The 19,969-nt window shown below is 39.4% G+C and overlaps 2 protein-coding genes across 2 annotated transcripts in view; both read right to left on the bottom strand.

Moving 5' to 3' along the window:
• Positions 1-2,655, bottom strand: part of LOC144645737 (uncharacterized) — a 4,282-nt gene extending 1,627 nt beyond the window's left edge. The window contains exon 1 of the mRNA XM_078505283.1: positions 1,632-2,655. Within this exon, the coding sequence (XP_078361409.1) occupies positions 1,632-2,583 (952 nt within the window). The 5' untranslated portion in view covers positions 2,584-2,655. The remainder of the gene's footprint in view (positions 1-1,631) is intronic.
• A 4,267-nt stretch (positions 2,656-6,922) lies between these two features.
• LOC144645738 (uncharacterized) lies at positions 6,923-10,328 on the bottom strand. The gene is made up of 2 exons (XM_078505284.1): positions 9,310-10,328; positions 6,923-8,390 (listed from the first exon to the last, which is right to left on the bottom strand). Exons 1-2 carry the CDS (start codon positions 10,253-10,255, stop codon positions 7,633-7,635), a joined length of 1,704 nt encoding a protein of 567 aa, XP_078361410.1. The 5' UTR covers positions 10,256-10,328; the 3' UTR covers positions 6,923-7,632.
• Between the last annotated feature and the right edge of the window lie 9,641 nt (positions 10,329-19,969).

Consider the following 19,969-nt stretch of genomic DNA (forward strand, 5'->3'; position numbering starts at 1 on the left):
AAATCATCTTTGTTATAAATTAGTTGTTGGAAAATTCCTTGGTGGTAAATCAAGACCATATCCTCCCGCTCACTCATTAATTTATCGCTAAATATATTGTTAATTACTGTTTTATCTGTTTAACAATAGTAATATTGCAAGGAGAAATAAGAGGCTAATCACTGGTTTACAAGAACCTAACTTAGAATGTCCAGTTTCAGAAAATATCCATACCCACCCCATGGAAAGTCATTGGAAATTACAAGGGGGTGGGGGGGTCTTAAGGAATAATTTTTTAAAGGAAAGTATGGGGCTTAACTGGAATTTCAAAAGGGGTGGGGGTGGGTGATTCAAACCAGAAAACCTTTTATGGGAGGGGTATGAATATTTTCTGGAACAGCACAATCTTAAAGAAATTCGTAATGTAAAGCTGCCAACACATGAAGGGCCATGTCACAGTGACATATGGCAGGGGCAAAATCATAGAATGTACCCACACAACAGAATGTATCGGTGGACATGTTGTAGCAACACATCCCCTTATGTGTGCTGATACCTTTCAGGGAACATGTTCTTGCAACAATTTCTTGTGTGTGCACACATTGTGATTATGTCCCTGCTACATGATACTCAGGGGTGGATCCAGGGGGGGGGGGAATGGTTTGGGTGGCTAGCCACCCCCCTTGATCCACCAGAAAAATGAAAATAAACACATTAGCTCTCTCCAACTGGTCTGCCTCCTGCCAGTTGGGATTTTTAATCATGTTATGTTCATTTAGAATATTTGTTTTCCTCTGTTTCCAGTGGCATGCCAGCAAACTAGCTATCTCGAAGCTAAGTGCATGACCACTATAAACAACATTTGAATTTTTTTACATTACATTACATTTACATTTGCTGTTGTGGGGGGAGGTGTGGTGGCCACATGGTTAGCACGCTGGACTCCAGAACGAGTGGTCTGGGTTCCAGTCCCGGCTGGGGTCATTGTGTTGTTCCATAAATTATCCATACCTCCCCCACGGAAGGAATTCCCCCCAACCCTCTATAAATTCCAATTAAGCTTCATACATTTCCTTAAAGTTTTGGGCCTTTGGATTCCTTTCACCCCCAGGAATTTCCAATCCCTTCTGTGGGGGAGTATGGACATTTTCTGGAACCACACATTGCTTTGTATTCTTGGGCATGAGCTAATGGGCTCCTGTCTTGGGCAAGAGACATAACTCTCATAGTGCCTCTCTCTCTCTTTCTCCACCAAGATGGATTAATGGGTCACTGGCAAAACTTAATGATGGGGGCTACCATACAATGCACTAGCATCCAGCTTTCCATGGAGGAATAGAAATACTCCTTATGACCTAGTCACTTAATGCTACAGAAACTGGGATAAGCTTCAACCCGCAGACTTAAAATGCAACTGTACTGGCACTTGCCAATGTTGATCAAATTATGCCAGTCAATTTTTAAAAGGGGGCGTGTCCGTTTTATAGGCTCACGCCATGTTAAGATGTCATGTTTTGCACCTCTTTCATTATACATGGCAAATGGGTGACAGGGGGTTTTATCCTAGCTATAGGTTGCGTAAGCCTATAGCTAGGATTTCAGGTGCTAGGGTAAACTAACTTGGCACAATAAAAATATATATTTTTTCTTACCTTGTTGACATTGCTGTAGTTGTTGAAGATCTTTCACCGGTGAATTCAAAAACAACATTTTCTTAGCACCTTGTGGATCAGTATCCCGAGCGAGCGCAAGCACCGTTTTGTTTTCGCTGTTCTTTTCCTCAGGCAATTTTCCAGCGAACAGCCAGTCTTGGAGAAATTTTAGCACTTCAAAACCGTATGCACTGTCCCGAGCCAAGATGTGTAGCACAGAATCACCATAGGTGCTCTCAGCAGTTGTAATGATCTCTATAACTTCACGTTTGGTAAATATGGAAGCATCAAGAAGTTTCAGTAATCTCCTGATTATGCTCTTCAAACATAACTGGTGAAAGTGAGCGGCTTTAGATAAGCTTAATCCGTGCGTGAGGGAGTTGTGATTTTGACATAGCATAATGTTTACAGCCAACACGTGGAGGGCTGTACGACCACTGTCGTCCTTCATAGCTAAGATTCTGGGATCGCAATCGGTTACCACTTGTACTATCCGCTCAAAAGATTCTAACGCTTTCGTCGTTGTCTCTTCTGCATCTCCCCAAGGCACCACTTTATATAGCCTCACTTTATACGACCACAAATGCTGCGCTGTGTGGTGCAAGGCAGTCTCGCCATGTTGGTTCACAACGCGCGGATCGAAGTTGTTCTGAAGAAGTGCTTTCACGATACTACTCTTCCCAAAAGCACAAGCTAGGAATAGCAGCGGGCACCTCAGTTCTTCTAAGGGATCCGGAATGTCACTGTTTTGATCCCAACCGGATAACTTGGCAGATTGTATGGACTGCTTCAGTGCAACTGGCAAGTCCCCCGACCGTGGAATTTGCGCACACGTGCAAGAACGACCATGAAACATCGCTTTCACTAAATCATGGTGCCTTAGATTGCAGTTTTCCCCGCATATCGGAGTGTGATAGTTTCCGGTTACTGTCGGCGTAGCTATTGTGGCCATTTACAAATAAATGAAGGTCAAAGAACACATTTTGCATTTGCTTCGAAAAAGTCTGTCCACAGACCGGCCGTGACAGATCCACTCAACAAAAGAATTTCGCGCCTTGAGTGTGACGTCAGGAGGGTCGGACAATGTACTGTTTCGATACTGTTCTATTAATTTGTTTTATTAGCTATTCAGTCTATTCATTAATCTATTTACATTTATCGCTTAACGATTTAATTCTAATTGATTTGTAATTACTGTTTTGCATTAGCTGAATAGAAATTTGAAGAATGAGCAGTCGGCCGTTGACTTCAGGGTTGGAGAACATGTTCGTTTCAATATTGTCACGCATTCTTTCCCGAATGTGTCATGTTCGTTATAACAAGGGTGAACAAAATTGAGCAGATGTTCTTCCCAAGGATTGTTTTCAATCGAATAAAAGCATGGATGACTTTGACCATTTTGAGCAGTGCATTACGAGTGTTGTTTTCATTGTAACACAACTGATCCATTAAACTGACGAAGAATGGCACATTGTTTACGATACCTTTTAACAGGGTTCCCTTTACCTTTGCAAAATCGAATCACTTTAAAAAATATTTGGCTTTTCACGCGTCGTGAATAATTTTAAAAATGTTTTTCACGTTCAAGCAAAAATCATGGCAATCTCCTCTGCGTTCGGACGGTGTAAGACCGGATATTGTGTCTGTCAAGATCACGCACGCGGCAAATTAAAATAGCTGACAAAAGTTTTATCAGTTTAAAACCCAACCACAGAGCTAAAACAAAGAAGTTTGTTTACTAGAACTACCTAAAAAATCGAAAATAAAGTCACGAAAAAGAATACTGATGATTCACGATTCACGACTAATTCAACTTTTCGTTCACGCGCACATGAAAATCGAATGAAAAGATCTTCAAATCGGGAATCACGAAAAAATAAAAGCCCAAATCACGCTTCATGACAAAATAAATGGCCTCTATATGACATGTATGGCAATCAACAATGAGAGTTTATTTTTCGAGTGTGGTATATTTTTTGTTAATCCTGGGTGGCTTGCTCTGGGATTATGAAAGTATTCTGCAGCGCCAACCTGAACGAACTTGAACCTGTTTGCCATCACAGACGTGTGAGACGTGTGAACAGATGTGCTTCGGAAGTATTGTTTCAGTCAATCTAAATAGATGCACTGAAAGAAGAAAGGGGCCGGGGGGATAAAGCTAATTTCCAGCCCAAATTTTGCCCAAATCCAGGAGCCCAGGTCATGGGTTCCTGCCAAATCCCATTTCCCAGCCTATCGTTTTCCCGATTTTCCAAATCCCAGTCCCATTTCTATTGTTTATTTGTTTGCAATTCCCAGTCCCATGCCCAGTGAGTCAAATCCCATTTGACCAAATCCCAGTGCCCATTTTACCCCTTCAGGCCCCTCTTATGAAACGAGCCATGAATATACGTAGGAAGACCTAGGAAATTGGTCTTTCATTTTCGCTTTTCATAGCAAAACGAAAGCGAGCGAGATAGGGGGAGGACTTATTCAGTGCTTTCACGAGTTTCACTCAAGAGAGGACGAGAAAAGGTTACGTATGTTGAAAACTAAAAGAACAGAAACAATCTTGGGAGCCCCGCCCCCTATTTTTGGATTCCGCCCTTGCATGTATTGTCAGCGCAATTAAAGTTCGTTTACGGTAATAGGATTTTAATGAATATTATTTATACAGTGGCTGTTAACTGTGTGTTGACTTGATATTATGATTTCATGCACTTAATTACTACAGTAGAACTCCGATATAACGATCTTCGATATAACGATATTCCCGGTATAACGATGAATATTCTATGTCCCGGCAAAAGTTACAGTAAAATGTATGGGACAGGACCCCGATATAACGATCTTCGATATAACGATATTCCCGATAAAACAATGAGAATTTAGCGGAACGAACGTCAAACCTTCCCCGATATAACGTTATTATTGGTACACAGTCACAATTTCAGAAAAATATTGAATTTACGACAATAACATAAGAGTAATCGAGTAATTTCTAAAGACCGGACTCGAGGAGGCGGCGGAAATCGAGCCTACTTTATACGATGACATAAGAAAATGATACTGTATTCTAAGCCTCTTTATCCAGTAAAAAAGTATATGTTAGGTTTACCCCGATATGAAGATATCGTTATATCGGGAGTTTCGATATAACGACGTAATTTTACTGCTCCCTTGGCATATCGTTATATCGGGGTTCCACTGTAGTGAGATGAGCAAGTCTGCGAAATAATCGACTGATTAAAATAAGCCAACAAGAGTGCCCACTTTTAGTTCAGTTAACAGGGGCGTAGCCAGCCTATAGGCCCGTAGGCCCGGGCCTACAAATTTTTCAACCAACCTGTATTTTCAAAATGTGTGATGACGAAAAATTCATACTGAAACTCTCATGAACTCTTTCAAGATAAATTGAAAGCAATTCATAAGGTACCATAGCATTATAAAGCCTCTCTATGGGTATTTCCTAAGAAATCGAAGACGCGACGATTACAGCAGAAAAAACGAAGATCTCAAGATTTAAGCGAAGATTTGAAATTGACCAAAATTCACGTGATCAAATTGAAAACTCAGATACAAAAGTGTCGAAACCCGAATTACACTGAGTAAACGTTCAAACCGTTTCAATCCGTAAACCGAAGATCTGCTTAAGATCTAGCATCAGAATCTAGCAAGTGCAAACTTTGGAGCCTTTTAGACTGGCAAGATGACAGACAACCGCACAATGGCATGCGCCGTAAAAGACAAGAGTGTTTATTTTGGAATGAGTGAAAACTGGCGCTATTTCCTCCTATGAAATGTTCCAACTTAGGTGCTGTGAAAAACACATAACATCAGCAGAAAGCGAAGGAGAAAGATTTTTTTCAGCAGGGATTTCAATAAAAGCAGGTCACCGGCAGTCTACCGAGGCCTATAGGGTCTTTTACTGACGTCTGTTGAGATTTGCTTTATAGCATTTGTATCTGAAAAAATGTTTGTGCAAAATTACGTCGATAAAAATAATCATCAACAGCACTTTTTTGCTGGAAATTGCATTTTCGAGCAACTGCATTTCAAATTTTTCCTGGGGGCATGTCCCCGCCCCCCCCCCCCCCCTTTTGAGGTTACGGTCGCCTATTATATCATTGGAGGCCTTCATATGAAAAATATTATACACCCACCACCCCCCGTTTTTTGGAGAGTCTTGATCCAAAAATAAACTTCCTTCTCCACAAAAAAGCGGCCCTTACAGGCCGATTTAACAGGCCTACAACTCTTCAAAAAGCTGGCTACGCCCCTGGTTAATATTTTCTTTCAGAACTATTATTTGTTGCTTGTGTACGGTTCCACAGACTGTCAGCTGTTTTTGGTTTGAAAAGAAAAAAAACACGATGTTGCTTCAATGTCATGCTTCAACTTCAATGCTTTAACTTTATACTTAGTTTATTAGCCATCGATTTCTGTTAAAACTTTTTCTTTTCGGTGTTAAATTATTCTAATGTCGGATTACAATGTGCAACGTTTGCCAATTTTAAGCTACGCTTATTTTTGCATTTTTTCGGTAGGAGTATTTACCTCCCCCCCCCCCCCCCCCCTGAAATTTCGTAGTGGCCTAATGGTTAGCACGCCGAACTACGGAGGAGACGTTCCGGGTTCGAGCCCTGGCCGGGAATGTTGTGTTTTGTTCTGAGGCAATACACATTACTCATTTAGTACCTCTCTCCATCCAGGTGTGTAAATGGGTACTGGCGAAATAATGCTGGGGGGGGGGGGGGGGGGGACCCTGCGATGGACTAGCATCTCTTCCAGGGGGTAGTAGAAATACTACTAGCTGCTTAATGATATCGGAGCGGGGATAACATACATACATATCCTTGGCTTTGATTTTGATACGTATGCTTTGATGCTTGGCTCGAGGCTGCCCTGGAAGGGATGCATTTGCAGGTCCATTGCAAGTTTCTCCTCAGCATTCTGCCAGGTTGCCCCCACAATAGCCGCTTCCCTCTATAGCGCGCGCCTGCAGGGAATCACGGTAGTTGTATTCATCAAATCTTGCGCGAGACTCAGCGGCGTGCATTGTTGCTGAGTCTCGCGCATGGTTTGATGAATACAACTACCGTGATTCCCTGCAGGCGCGCGCTATAGAGGGAATCGGCTATTTGCTAGTACCCTTTTATAATACTGGGTGGAGAGATGCGCTGTAGGGAAAAGTGTCGTGACCAAGAACACAATACAGTGACCCCACCCAGGGCTCAAACTGTAACACTAGCAATAACAGTAGGCCACGGCACATCGATAGGCACTAAAATAATGTTGACTAAGACTTGATATCAATGAGCAAACTAAAATTTATTTGCCATAAAAAATGTCAGTGGGAACATTCTGACCAGATAAACTAAACAGAACAATCACTTTTTAAATGGGGCAAACCCCCTTAGCGATAAGCTGGTATTTCACAGTGGTGCTGATTTTATATAAAAGTATTGAAAATACAAGTATTAAATAGAGAATCATCTATAAAAATTACCTTGTAGGCTTTAGTAATGATAAATGTACAGTAAGGAAACAAGTGATTTATTTTTTACAAGTTCAAGTGCTTGAATTCTTTTAAATAACAGCTCCAGTAAAAAAATATTATTGCATTCTCTCTTTGAAGTATCAAGGAACCTTACTTCACTTTAAAGGACTGTAATGTCTTCCACCATTATAAATATATCTTTGTAAAAATAAGGAAGTCCCTTGGCTTAAATTAATTACCACATTTTCGAAGATGATTTTTCAGAAATCAGTGGAATTATCTCCAGCTTTGGACCATACTTGTCCTTCTCGATTTAATTGGCATTAATAATATGCATGCCTTTCTGAACAAAAACGATAACAATTGAGTCAATTTTCATCAGTTGCATGTGTTTTCTTTTGAAACTGATATATGAAAAACAAAACATGGTTCAATAACTAAACACAGGGATGGGCAGATCTCATGCTACCCTTCACTTGAGGTTGTACTGTTAGTATGACCAACAGTCATATTTCGCACTTTTCAATCTGATCGACCTCTTTTCAAATAATTATTGCCCTCTAGCTGCTGCTGGGTTGCCTCACAGTGAGCAACTTTTCTTTTTAGCTTCTTTTTTTCTTCACAAAGAAGTTCTTTATTCTGCCTCAGCTCTTCAAGGGACCTCTCCTTTGCTACAATCTCCTTCTTCAACAAGGCCAGTTCCTCTTTCTTTTGACTGATAGCCATTTCTTCTTCACTCATTAGTTGCCCCAGCTTTGGAAGTCTCTCCTCTACTTGGTCAAGTTTGTCCAAGTACTGTTTCAGTACCACACCTACAATGTTCTGCTTCGCAACAACATCCAGGGCCACTCCTTCAGTGATGACAAATTCTAGAAATGAGTTATCAGCATCGGAACAAGTTTTAACTTTGCTGGGGCGGGTGGCTTCGACTTCTGTGCTAGACTCTTTAATTTCGACCTTGCCTGGCGTGGACAAGTCTTTTGGCTTCTTGTTGGAATCAGACACCCCACTGGTACACTGTGAAAGATCTTCACTTGACAATGAAAAGGCCCTAGTTATGCAGGGTACACTGTCATCTGAATGTGTCAGAGCATGAAAGTCATCCTCATTTCCTTGATTAAACAATGGGACAGTCAACTGCGGGAATGGGTTCCCTTCGGTCAGGTCATCTCTTTCTTCAAGATCACTGCTGGAGCAATGGCTCTCTGGGTTCAATGCATTGTCAGTGCTGATCAAGGTTTCCTCTTCATGTAACTGTGATGTGTTGTGAGTTGAACTCTCTGCAAATATATATTCAAGTCATTCATAAGTGACAAATTGCGAATACTTACATGTAGAAATGTTAGTCAAACCTTCTAAGAGTTCCAAGCTCAAGTTCTTATTAGATTTCCTTACTGATTGCTACACATTTTTTTGAACTTCAGATTAATTATCCTCTTGTTGACGATATTCCTTATTTTCAATACCTGTCTGCTTGACCTTATTTTTCTTGTTTTGAAAATTTGGAAATCCACCCCTTGCCTCTTACAGGAAAAGACCCAGTTTTAATCTCTTCTCCACATCCCATCTTGGATTTGTCACTCTATTGTATAGGCTTGAAACTACAATGGCAGTTTGGAATCTAAAATAGTAATCTGAACTGGGGAGGGCAATTATTTTTTTACACCCACTTTAAAAAACTTAATTATTTTTTCAAATTTTATCAAAGAGGAAAAAGGAAAATATATCGTGTTAACTTTCATGGCCCTTACAAATATAAAGAGCTAATGTATCAGTCAATTCCCAAAGTGCCTAAAATTAACCAAAATTTTTCAAAAAAGTCAAAATCCCGTGGGTTTGCCCAGGGGGGACATGTGCGGTTTTGGAATTGACTGATACATACCTGTCAAAAATAGGTTAAATTAATCTAACTGAAGTGAATAGTAGGCTAACCGATTAATAGTTACCAGTCGATGACAGCAAGTTGCGGCCATCTTGAAGTGGACGTAAAAAAAATTGCCCGGGAAGGGGGTGGGAGAGGGGGGCTTGAAATGGCAGGCACATTAATTTTAAGTCATCCTACAACGTCTGATTATTCTTTATTCTTATTACCTATTCACTTGAAGTGTATTGCTATTCTATGTTTAAAAGCATTGTGAGATAATATTGCATTAATACGAAATTATGTATTCAGTATTTCTTTAGAACAAGTTTTCTCACCTTGGTGTGAAAGTCGTGGATGAGTTTTATCCGCCGCCGGTGAAAGTGAAAATATTTTGACAGCATTTCGTGGATCAGTCGCCCACGCGAGAGAAACCACCGTTTCATTTTGCTTGTTCTTTCCGTCAGCCATTGATTTTTCAGAGAATAACAATAATTGCACGAATTTTAACACCTCGAAGCCCCACAGACTGTCCCGGGCCAACATATGCAAAACAGAATCTCCACTCTTCGCCTCGGCCGTGTTGATGATCTCTATTACTTCATTTCTGGTGAATAAGGCAGCATCTTCCAGATCTATCAACTTTTTAATCATGCTCTTGAAGCAGAATTGATAAAACGTCGCTTTCTTTTGCCTACCGTCGGGCGAGCGATTTAAAATCATGTTTGCAGCCGCCACGTGAAAGACTGTGCGGCTATCTTTATCCTTCGCCGCCAAGATCTTGGGATGGTAGTCGGTTAGGATGTCTAAAATGACGTCAAATGCCTCCTCTCGATCTTTAATTCTGACTAATTTGCCTGAACTAAAAGCTGCTGCTTTGTTTAAGTGCGTCTGTGCAAAATGCAGAGCTGTCTCGCCATGTTGGTTTACGGCGCGCGGGTTAAAGTTGTTCCTTAGTAGGCCTTTTACAATGCCAGTCTTCCCAAAAGCACAGGCTAGGAAAAGCAGCGGACACCTCAGTTCTTCTAATGGATCAGGGATGTCACTGTCTTGATCCCAACCGGACAATTTTGCAGATTCTATGCGTTGCATTAGTGCAATCGGCAAGTCCCCAGACCGTTGGATTCTCGCACCAGCGTAACGACCGTCCATAAACATGGCTGCTACCAAATCATGATGAGACAGATTGCAGTTGCTTGGACAGAACGGCGTGTGATACTTCGCTGTTAGTGTCGGCGTAGATTTTGAATCCATTTGCACATTACTGGAGCTTGGAGAAGACATCTTTCACTGCCGACTAATAGCACACCAATAGCACATTTTGCGCGCTCGACAAAACACTTTGCCGACTCGACAGAAATATTCGCGCTTCATGTGACGTCATAAGGGGTGGCATACGCATGTGCAATGTGATTTATTTATTCATATTTTTAATTTATTTATTATTTTTATATTTGTTCATTCATTCGTAATTAATATTTTATGACCATTGTACTCTAAATAGAGTTTTAAATAAAAATACAAACAGCAACAGAAAATAAAATTTACTTCACTTACGCATACCGGCGGAGCCGCTCTATGTTTGCAACTTACCAACATATTAGAAAAGGGTTTTCTAATGACACTTACACAAATTTTGTTTTCTTATATGTAGTCATGGCTCCTGATGTAGTTTTTAAATTTAATTCGTGTGATAAATATCACCCATCACTATGAATTAAACTCTTGGCTTCATAAGTCTTAGTTTTGTGTACGTAATATTTCATTCATTCATTCTATGTTCTTTTGGCTTGTCACACAATCTTTCTCACACGTATCCTCCCAGCGTTCAGTGAGGTATAAGCATAGTAACCGTGACTTATACTTTGGTTTAGTAGAAACTCAGCTGTGTTCTATTGGAAATCCGCGAATCTGATTGGTTCTCCCACTGTTTTCTATTCGCCGATAGAAAACAGTCGCGCGCACGAGTAGCTCTTTAAGCGGTAAATTTTCTTGATTTTTGTCTTCAAAGTGCACAAAATTGTAGGTTTTGGACTGCAAACCTTTAGAGTTTCTACTAAAACAATTAGACTACTCGCCCTCATTTTCTATGAGCGATAGTCAACTCGGCTGCGCCTCGTTGACTATTTGCTCATAGAAAACTCGGGCTCGTAGTCTAATTGTTAATTAGAATATAGCCGCTGTATACGCGCGATGGAATTCTAGCGGGCATTATTTTTAATAGAACATAGCTGAAAACTATAGAAGCCCGGTACCCCGGATGTGCGAATTGTTTGTCGAATTTCGCTGAACGACTTCGTCGACTTCGCCTCTATTCTCTTGTTTTGTTGTTTAAATGATGCTTTAAAGCAGCAAGTTTTTTATCAGGAACGTTTTACCTGCTTAAATGGAAGTAAGACAGTGCCAAAGGAAGCGACAGATGAAGAAAGAATCGTTGAAATTTGTTGTTTTTCTTTGGAGTTGTATACGCCACTATTTTGCCGTGAACTGCCCCAAATTGATTGGAAATTATTTAGCAAAATAAGCCGGACTCTAGAAACGCTTTGAGGTAAGAAACCTTTTTTTAGCCACAATCTGAAGACAGAACACTCCACTTTTGTTCTTTTTAATCGAAATAAGAGGCGAATTTGAAAAACTTGCTGCGAAACGAACGCATGAAAATTTTCATTTGAATGAAATTGAAGTAGGCTTAACCAAACTTGAATGCGTAAATATTTCAACAAGATTTGTCGGCTTTGTGAGAATCTTTTGGTAGTTGGAGAAAGGACTATATATATGAATAAGAAATATGAATGAAATGGTATCTTGGTTTATTTATAAAGAAGCCGCCAAAGAAAAGAATAAACTAAACTTTTACCAATGTTGCGTGCGTTTGTAAATGCCGTGAGCGGCGGCGAGTCTTGTAAGTTCTGTGCTCTTTTTAATGCTATATTCTAAACCCACTAGAAGATGGTTTTCCTATGTCCTATAAGAAAATAATGCACTTTTGAGGTCTAGAAAAGCAGCTGAATGCCCTCGCCTGACGGCTCGGGCATCCACTAGCAGCTTTTATAGACCTCAAGCGTGCATTATTTTCTTATAATAACCTGAATTCTACGCGCATTTTGATTGGTTCTTACTTATGATCTATCAGAGTACAGACACATAGTTGACGTCACGCGGTGGTGTGACTCGCGCGCGTGATCAGAGTTCATAGTCCAAATCAGAGTTGTCGGCAAAGTTTTTTCAAACTTGCGGGGCCACAACAAAGCAAAAAAGTTCAGCTTAATTACAAATCTTCAGTGAGAAACAATACGCCAAGCATCGTTCACCTTTCGAAGCATTTAACTGGGCGAGACAAGCTTGAAGAAGACAGTGAATTATTCGAGAAATTATCCGAAATCTGTATGAAAGTTTGACCGATGTTGTACAGTTGGACGACGCCACGGAAAACAAACGAATTGCGGTTGAACGCTTCGGTTAATGCTTACAGATTTGAACAACTTTCCAAATCGGAATAAAGGTTAGTTTTTTCATTGACTTTCAATTGACTATTTTTCTGTTTATTCAATCGGATTAACAATGACAACAATGCTTCGTGTTAACGAAAACTTAATAGTGAAATCAAAACAACTTCGCTCATCGGTACGGCAGCATTGCTCACACAGAAGCGTGCTGAAGTCTTGTGTTATTATATAAAACAAATAGATTTCATTTTGCCGTGCGTCTGTTCAGTAATAGATCACAGAAGACGTCAAAATGTGGTATGAACATCAGTGACCCACTCGGCTAGCGCCTCGTGGGCCACTTCTCTGTTCATACCACATTTTGACGTCATCTGTGATCTATTACTGAACAGACGCACGGCAAAATGAAATCTATTTGTTAAATAGAACATGGAAAACCATCTTCTAGTAGGTAAATAAGGCATACTACTAGTAGGCTGACCATCTCGTTTTTTTGCCACTGCCTGCCTACCTTGGGTCTATTTCACCTATAAGTCGAACGCACTCCCCTAATCTCTGATTACTACTAGTATGAAGTTTTTAAATTTCATTCGTGTGATAAATATCACCCATCACAATGAATTAAACTCTTGGATTCATAAGTCTTCTTGCAAGCATTCTTTCTCAGTCTTTTTCTAAGCCTTTCTACAGACTTGAGTGCGCCCCAAGACTTATTCTCACCAGCCTCGTATGGAGGGTGTATTCTTAATTCACCAGTAGAAATGTACGTGAAGACAAGTAAAAATCAAAAGCCCTCTGGGCATATTGTCTTGTGACTCTTTTCAGAGTTTAATTTATTTGAAAATAGACCGCTTTTCACGTCTATTTATTGCTTGTAAAGATATCGAAAATTAAAAAGCGTGCATCTAACATAAAGAAACATTTAGAAGTTGTGACATTCACAACACGATATACGAAACTCTTGATTCACTTGTCAATTCAGAAACCTTTGTCGTGAATGCTTGCGCTGAACTTCACGATTTCACAGTTAAAGATAAAAACAAAGATTTATTCCAACTACAAAAGGTTCTCACGCGAAAGGCTTAAAATCCAACTAAAAAATATATATAAGATTTGGGACCTGAAAGACAACAACACCGAATTTTCGATCAAGTGGTCCATTGTCACGAGAGCAAGCGCTTACAGGGGAAACCCGTCACGCTGCAATTTGTGTCTGACGGAGAAGCTCTGCATACTATCAGCTGACAGATCCACCCTCTTGAACAAAAGATCTGAGTTTGTTACCAAGTGCAGGCACGAAAACAAGTACTACGCGGCCAATCAGAGACAGGATCGTTCCAACCGTCCTCCATGAACGTAGTTTAAATTGCATTTCACCGCATCTAACGACACAGTGTGATGATCGCTTCGTGCGTGAAACTCTGAGTAACTGTCCGTGAAGTTTTTATCTTTAATTATTGTATAAGATTACATGCTTAAAATTTTGAAATCGATGCCTTAATAGTATCCATTCCGATCACTATCACGGTAATTAAGCGTCCATCTTGATTCATACTAATTGATCGTTGCTATTTCTGTCAGGCGGATAATGTTTGTACTTATTATTGTCACGCGACTTGTTTCCGACACCTTGCTTTCCAAGCAGCCGAAAGTAGACTTGACTTTAATTCAAAGTACACTCCAGCATGTAGCCGTTGAACAGTTATAGAACTCCGATAACTGCAGAAAAAAATACAGACACACACAGATTCATAAGCATTTATCTGTCACAGATAATTCTTAAATATCTTAAAAAGGTCAACAAAGTCACAGATTCTCCTTTGTTGTTTTGTGTCTGTGACTGATAAGAACGTTTTCAGCCTCACGTTTCAATAAACTCACGCACACTACCAAGCAAAGTTTCATGGTTGACCTTTCGCGTGTGTCTTCGAGTAATACTCAAATTGAAGACACACAAGGAAAATAATGTCCACGGCATCAGTTGTTTTGAACTAGTTTAATCAGCACAAATTCTAACTTGCCTAAGCTAGCTAGTCAACTGAAGTAAAGGCACACATGTGGTTCGACTACTACGGTCTATTACATCTTTGAAATCGGATCTAATCAAAAATGGAAACGGCAAAAAAAGGTTTTCCTGACATATTGTCGGTCGACATACCTACAGTTCTGTAAGGCGCAATCCTGTTTAAGACATGCTTTTCCCCTATTGCTGTACCAAAATCATAAAACACATACACCGATTTCACGAATGGCGGACGCACGGAAAAAAACTGGTACGAGGCATGAAAACGAGGCGTTTTAGGATAAACAGCTTTCGTGTTACAAGGGGAAAAGTGAAAATTACGCGAGTTCTGAAGTTTTTGTTTGTTAAACGGGGAAATAGACCGTTTTCCTTCCAGGTTTTCGAGATTACGGAATTCTAAACGAGTTTACAGTCTAGTAATTATTCTTGTTTCTGTGTTGCAAGAAGAAAGGGACCGTAGATCTGCAGGGAAACAGAGTTAAAGTTTCGGTTTTCCAATACGGAGCTTCGACAGCTGTTGGCCGGTAAAAATTTACACGGAACGATATTGAAATTAATTTTCAAATTCTGTCAAGGTACGTTCTTTTCCAGACGCTGTCAAGGTATGTTCTTTTCATTTTTGTGAAAGCAAACGAAAAATTCTAACCCTGTCTCCTTGCGGATTTAGTAGAGCACGAACTCTGGCTTTGAATAGGAACTTCACAAGTCAACATTCAACTTTGAGCCACCTTGACCGGTCACATTTCATTTAAACAAATTTTAATTACTATTATTCTCTCGCTATTTAATTATTTTTATACTTTGCAAAACACCTTTGCTGTGCAATGGCAAATCGTTAAAATGTTGACAAATACTGTAATAAGTTTAACAGACGAAGCCGAAGACTACCGGTATTGAATTCCAATGGTATGATATATATGTTTCTTCTTTGTAATAAACCCTTATACCTGTATTTGAGAATACTTGATAAATGAATAAAAATCGCTTCCAATAATCTCAGCTTTATATAAATTAAAACGGAGGGCATCTTTATTCACGGTGTCCTGTAAAAGCTTGTAAAATGAAGCGACACCGTGAATATATATTTGTTCTATCAGTTGGACCTTCGTCGTGGTTGCCTAGCACGTGATTAATTTCTTCCCGAGATCAAACAACTTCAGTCGTCCGACACAGCAGAAAGAATTCCAGCAGATTTCACTAAATTTACAGAATTAATAGCATTGTTTTTGACTTGAGGAACATTGTGATGATCTTGTTCACTGAAGATTGTGTTGAACATTTACTGTCCGCTTCACTTGATGTAACTCCTTTGGTTTGCGTGGAGCCAAGTGATGTCTTACGGTTTAATCGAATTAGCCGCTTTAGTCTGTCTGAATTATTTGAATACAATTTTTTTTCTAAAATGCAAGAATCTACTAGCCTACTAAATCCACAAAAACTACTAAGTCGATTGAGAATAACACATTTTTATTGATGCATTTTATGGTTATTTTACCAGAAAAATATAAAGAAACCGACCCGAAAATCCATTGTTACACATTTTTTCACAACGTACATGTATGTTTACACAGACAATTGCGTGTTTATTTTCGTAATTTTTCAATGACTCACCAAAATCCTTAAGAAAATGTGTACACTCGTCTGGATACTGGAGCTTTCTTGATATAAGTCCAAGGTTTAAAATCGTTGGCGACCCACCGTATTCCAAGCCATGTGAAACCAAGAGTTTTGCTTACAACCAGAAACAAAACAACGTATTTGGCCGCGAACTTATTTCGAACTCGGTAATCTCGAAATCAACCTAGAAAACGAGCTAATACCCCCATTTAACGGAGGAGAGCTTCAAAACTCCTGTAATTTTCACTTCTCCCCTTGTAACACGAAAGTTGTTTATCCTAAAACGCCTCGTTTTCATGCTTCAGTACCAGTTCTTTTCCGCGCGTCCGCCATTTGTGAAATCGGTGTACCGTATTTACTCGAATAAGCGCCGCGGCGCTTATTTAATTTTTCGCGCTTCAAGTGCGGCGCTTATTCGAGGGCGGCGCTTATTTGAGGGCGGCGCTTATTTAAAATTTGGACGCCACAAGGAATCTTATATTTTACAGTAATTGAAAATAGCGTCTTTTGATTGTCAGTATTCGTCTCTTGCTGAAGAGAGAAGTGGTGCTAGCTGTCCTGGCAAAGTTCGCGACTTTCACAACATATACAGAACTACCAGAGAACTACATATTGTAAAAATGTTGGATAGAAAACTTATGGGCAAGCGGAAAAACAAACACATTAAACTGCAAAACATCGCTTTTGATGGAAAGAAATGTCCCAGTTTGTTTAAGAATTGATTTGTAGTGCTGTTTTTAGTTAAACGGAATCCCTTGAATAAGCGCCGCATCGGGGCTGCGGCGCTTATTCGGGGGCGGCGCTTATTAACTTTTTTGTCCCAATTGCGGCGCTTATTCGAGGGCGGCGCTTAATCGGGGGCGGCGCTTATTCGAGTAAATACGGTATTGTTCTCACGAAACGGTAGCTATTATCTGATTGACTTATATGACTAGAATGGTGGGAATCTTGTGTGATTGCTTTTATCACTAAGAAAGACAAACAAAAAGCTTAAAAATAAACGCAACTGTCAGTGTAAACAGCATCTGCAGACCTCTCAAGTCTCACGATTTTGTCCTGAGACTCACGGTTTTCACTTCAATCTCACTACGAGGAACAGAAATCTCACGAAAAAACAGAGTAACAAGTCATTTGATTAGCGCCTGGTTTTAGGACTCTTTTAGTTATTTTTGTCCGTCAGTTGATCAATCTCCTGGTTTTTACTGAAATCTCCAGATTTTTTAACCTCAATCTCCAGATTTCCAGTGCTTTGAGGTTGAGAAGTCTGCATCTGTTTTGTTTAAATCTGATGATCGCATTTTTCGGCATTTACTACAAAAAGAAAATTTTGACATGGCGGGAAAAATATTGACATGGCGGGAAAATTCCGCGGCCTCAGAAAGCAAATACGCATGGAATGCACCTTGTCCCCTGTAGTATTATCTTGTGTCGTCATGACTACGTCATGACGTCACAAGACAAAAACGTCTGAGGTCGATAAAATTTGATACACTTGCTTTCCCCTGCGTATTAAAGTTGTGGTATGAAAGTGTCACACAGATCGCTTTATTGCGTGAGCTTATGTGCGCAGTGACGTAAAAACATGGCGGATGCCGGATGGCATTCCTTGTTTGGAAGTACAATGTATCCGGAAGAAAACCTGTTAAAAATGTCGAAAGTTCAATGACCACAGTTTTTGACCGTTTTCGTCAAGTTTGGAAGGAAAAAAGTCGTTTTTTCTTGCTGTATATATTCTACAAATCTTTCCTATAATGAACGCCAGCCCTTCCCGAAAGCGCATTTGCCACTTATTATATCCCTTAGGAACCGTAGAAAGTTAAAGAACTTTTAAATGTATTCATTTTATTTATTTTACTCCGAGGTAGGCAACAGTAAGGTGCCGAAAATTAAGTCAATATTTTAAACATTTTTAGGTCAGATACAGCCGTATTTTTAACTTTTATTTTGATCACTGGCCGCTCAAACAGCAGAAACTTTAGTCAAACATTTAAAAGTAGGTTTAAATAAATAATCAATAATAATGGTGAGGGCCACTAAGCGGCTTTTTGTTTGGATGTGCGCAGTCCCGGAGGTGTCTAGTCCAGTCACTGAGCTCTACATAGGGACTGAACTGTAGGATGGGGACAGGGAGAGTTTTGGGACTAGCCAGAGGTGTCACGCAATCCTTCCTCGAATTTTTTGACATGGAAAATTTCAAGCCCCCATCAATGTCCCTTTCTGATCAATGTTGAAACGTGCAAGGTTCCGTACCTCACTTCATCACAATCAGGTCCGATTCAGTCTATTCAAGCCTAAAATTGGCAAACGTTCTACATTGTAACCCGACATCGTATCAACGTTAACTAAGACATAAGAGAAGACGTTTTAACACAAAACGACGACTCTTTCCCTTTCCTGATGTCAGTGATGTATGTACATATTCAATAGGGATTAAATAGAAGTAAGTTGAAGCAACCTTTGTTTAATTTAAACCAAAAATGCTTGCAGTTTGAGGAACCGTACACAAAAAATAAATACCAGTTTTGAAAGAAAATATTCAAACTGCTAATGGAACTACACAAGTATTTTTGACAACAACTGAGAGTGATGGCACTGTTGTTGGCTCATTTTAATTTTCACTCGTAATTAAGACTGTATTAAGTGCTTGAAACCATAATATTAAGTCAACACACAGTTTACAGCCACCGTATAAATAATATTCATTAAAATGCCATTACCGTAAACAAACATGAATTGCGCTGACAATACATGCAAGGGCGGAATCCAAATATAGGGGGCGGGGCTCCCAAGATTGTTTCTGTTCCTCAGATTAACCTTCAACATACGTAACCTTTACTCAAACAAAAACACTGCCTCACGATTACACTGAAACACTACTCCTTCAGCAAAACAAACAATTTAGAACAATACCGATCATGATAGTACTATACTGAACAAAAAACATCACTAAATTTAATTTTGAGTTGTGTCCTCCAAACAGCTAGTCACTGCTAAGCGCGTGAGAATTTTTACATGATAAGTTAAGTTCATCGGCATCTTTTGCGTGCTTTTAGTGAAACGGGATATAAAGACGATATTTAAAAACAAGCAACAAAGTCACGATATGTTTCCTTCGAAGTTGAACAAATGTCAAGCTCTTATCTGCCCGGTTTATTCTTCACCATAGTGCATGGATGTTTATATTTGTCTTACATAATGATTTTTTTGTTGTTGCATTATACCTTTGAGTCCCCGTAATTAAATAAGTAACACATCTTGTCTACATCTTTGGCATTTAAGAGAGTGGTTCTATTTTGGAACTTTCCAAGTTCTGGAAATCTTTTCATTTGAAGAGCGGTTAGCGGCAAGCATAGACGAATAGTCGGTGTAAATTATTCACCTTCCGAATTCGAGATTACGTACAAAATAAACATTTCTTGCTGTAAAGTCATGTCGCTTGCAACTCTAAAATATTAAACCTAGTAATGAAAGAAACTTTTCTTTGCACTAACATTAAAACAAAACTAATGTGGTATGGACGACACGAAGTATTTCCCCAGGACAGATACAACTGTGGAGAGGCTGACCTAAAGTTGCAAAGAAAGAAATGTTCGTGCTTGATTCTGCTTCAATTTAATAATAATAATAATTTTTTTTAGCTTTTTTTTTTTTTTTTAAAAATAAAAAAAAAAAAAAAAAAAAAAAAAATTTTTAAAAAATTTATAAGAGAGAAAAATATAAAAAAAAAAAAAAAAAAAAAAAAAATCAATTTAGAGGGATAAACAAGAACGCCAAAGAATTGTTCCGTCAAGTTTATTAAGTTCTTTCAGTTTTATTTTCTTTATGAGAGTACTTGATTGGAACTTCATACAATCTCTTATTTCACGTTTTGGCCTCGTGTCATATGGACATATTGTTTTTGCCAAAAATGTT

This window comes from Oculina patagonica, chromosome 3, assembly GCF_052425735.1.
Source record: "Oculina patagonica isolate OP01 chromosome 3, crgOcupat, whole genome shotgun sequence".
NCBI classification, from domain to species: Eukaryota; Metazoa; Cnidaria; class Anthozoa; order Scleractinia; family Oculinidae; genus Oculina; species Oculina patagonica.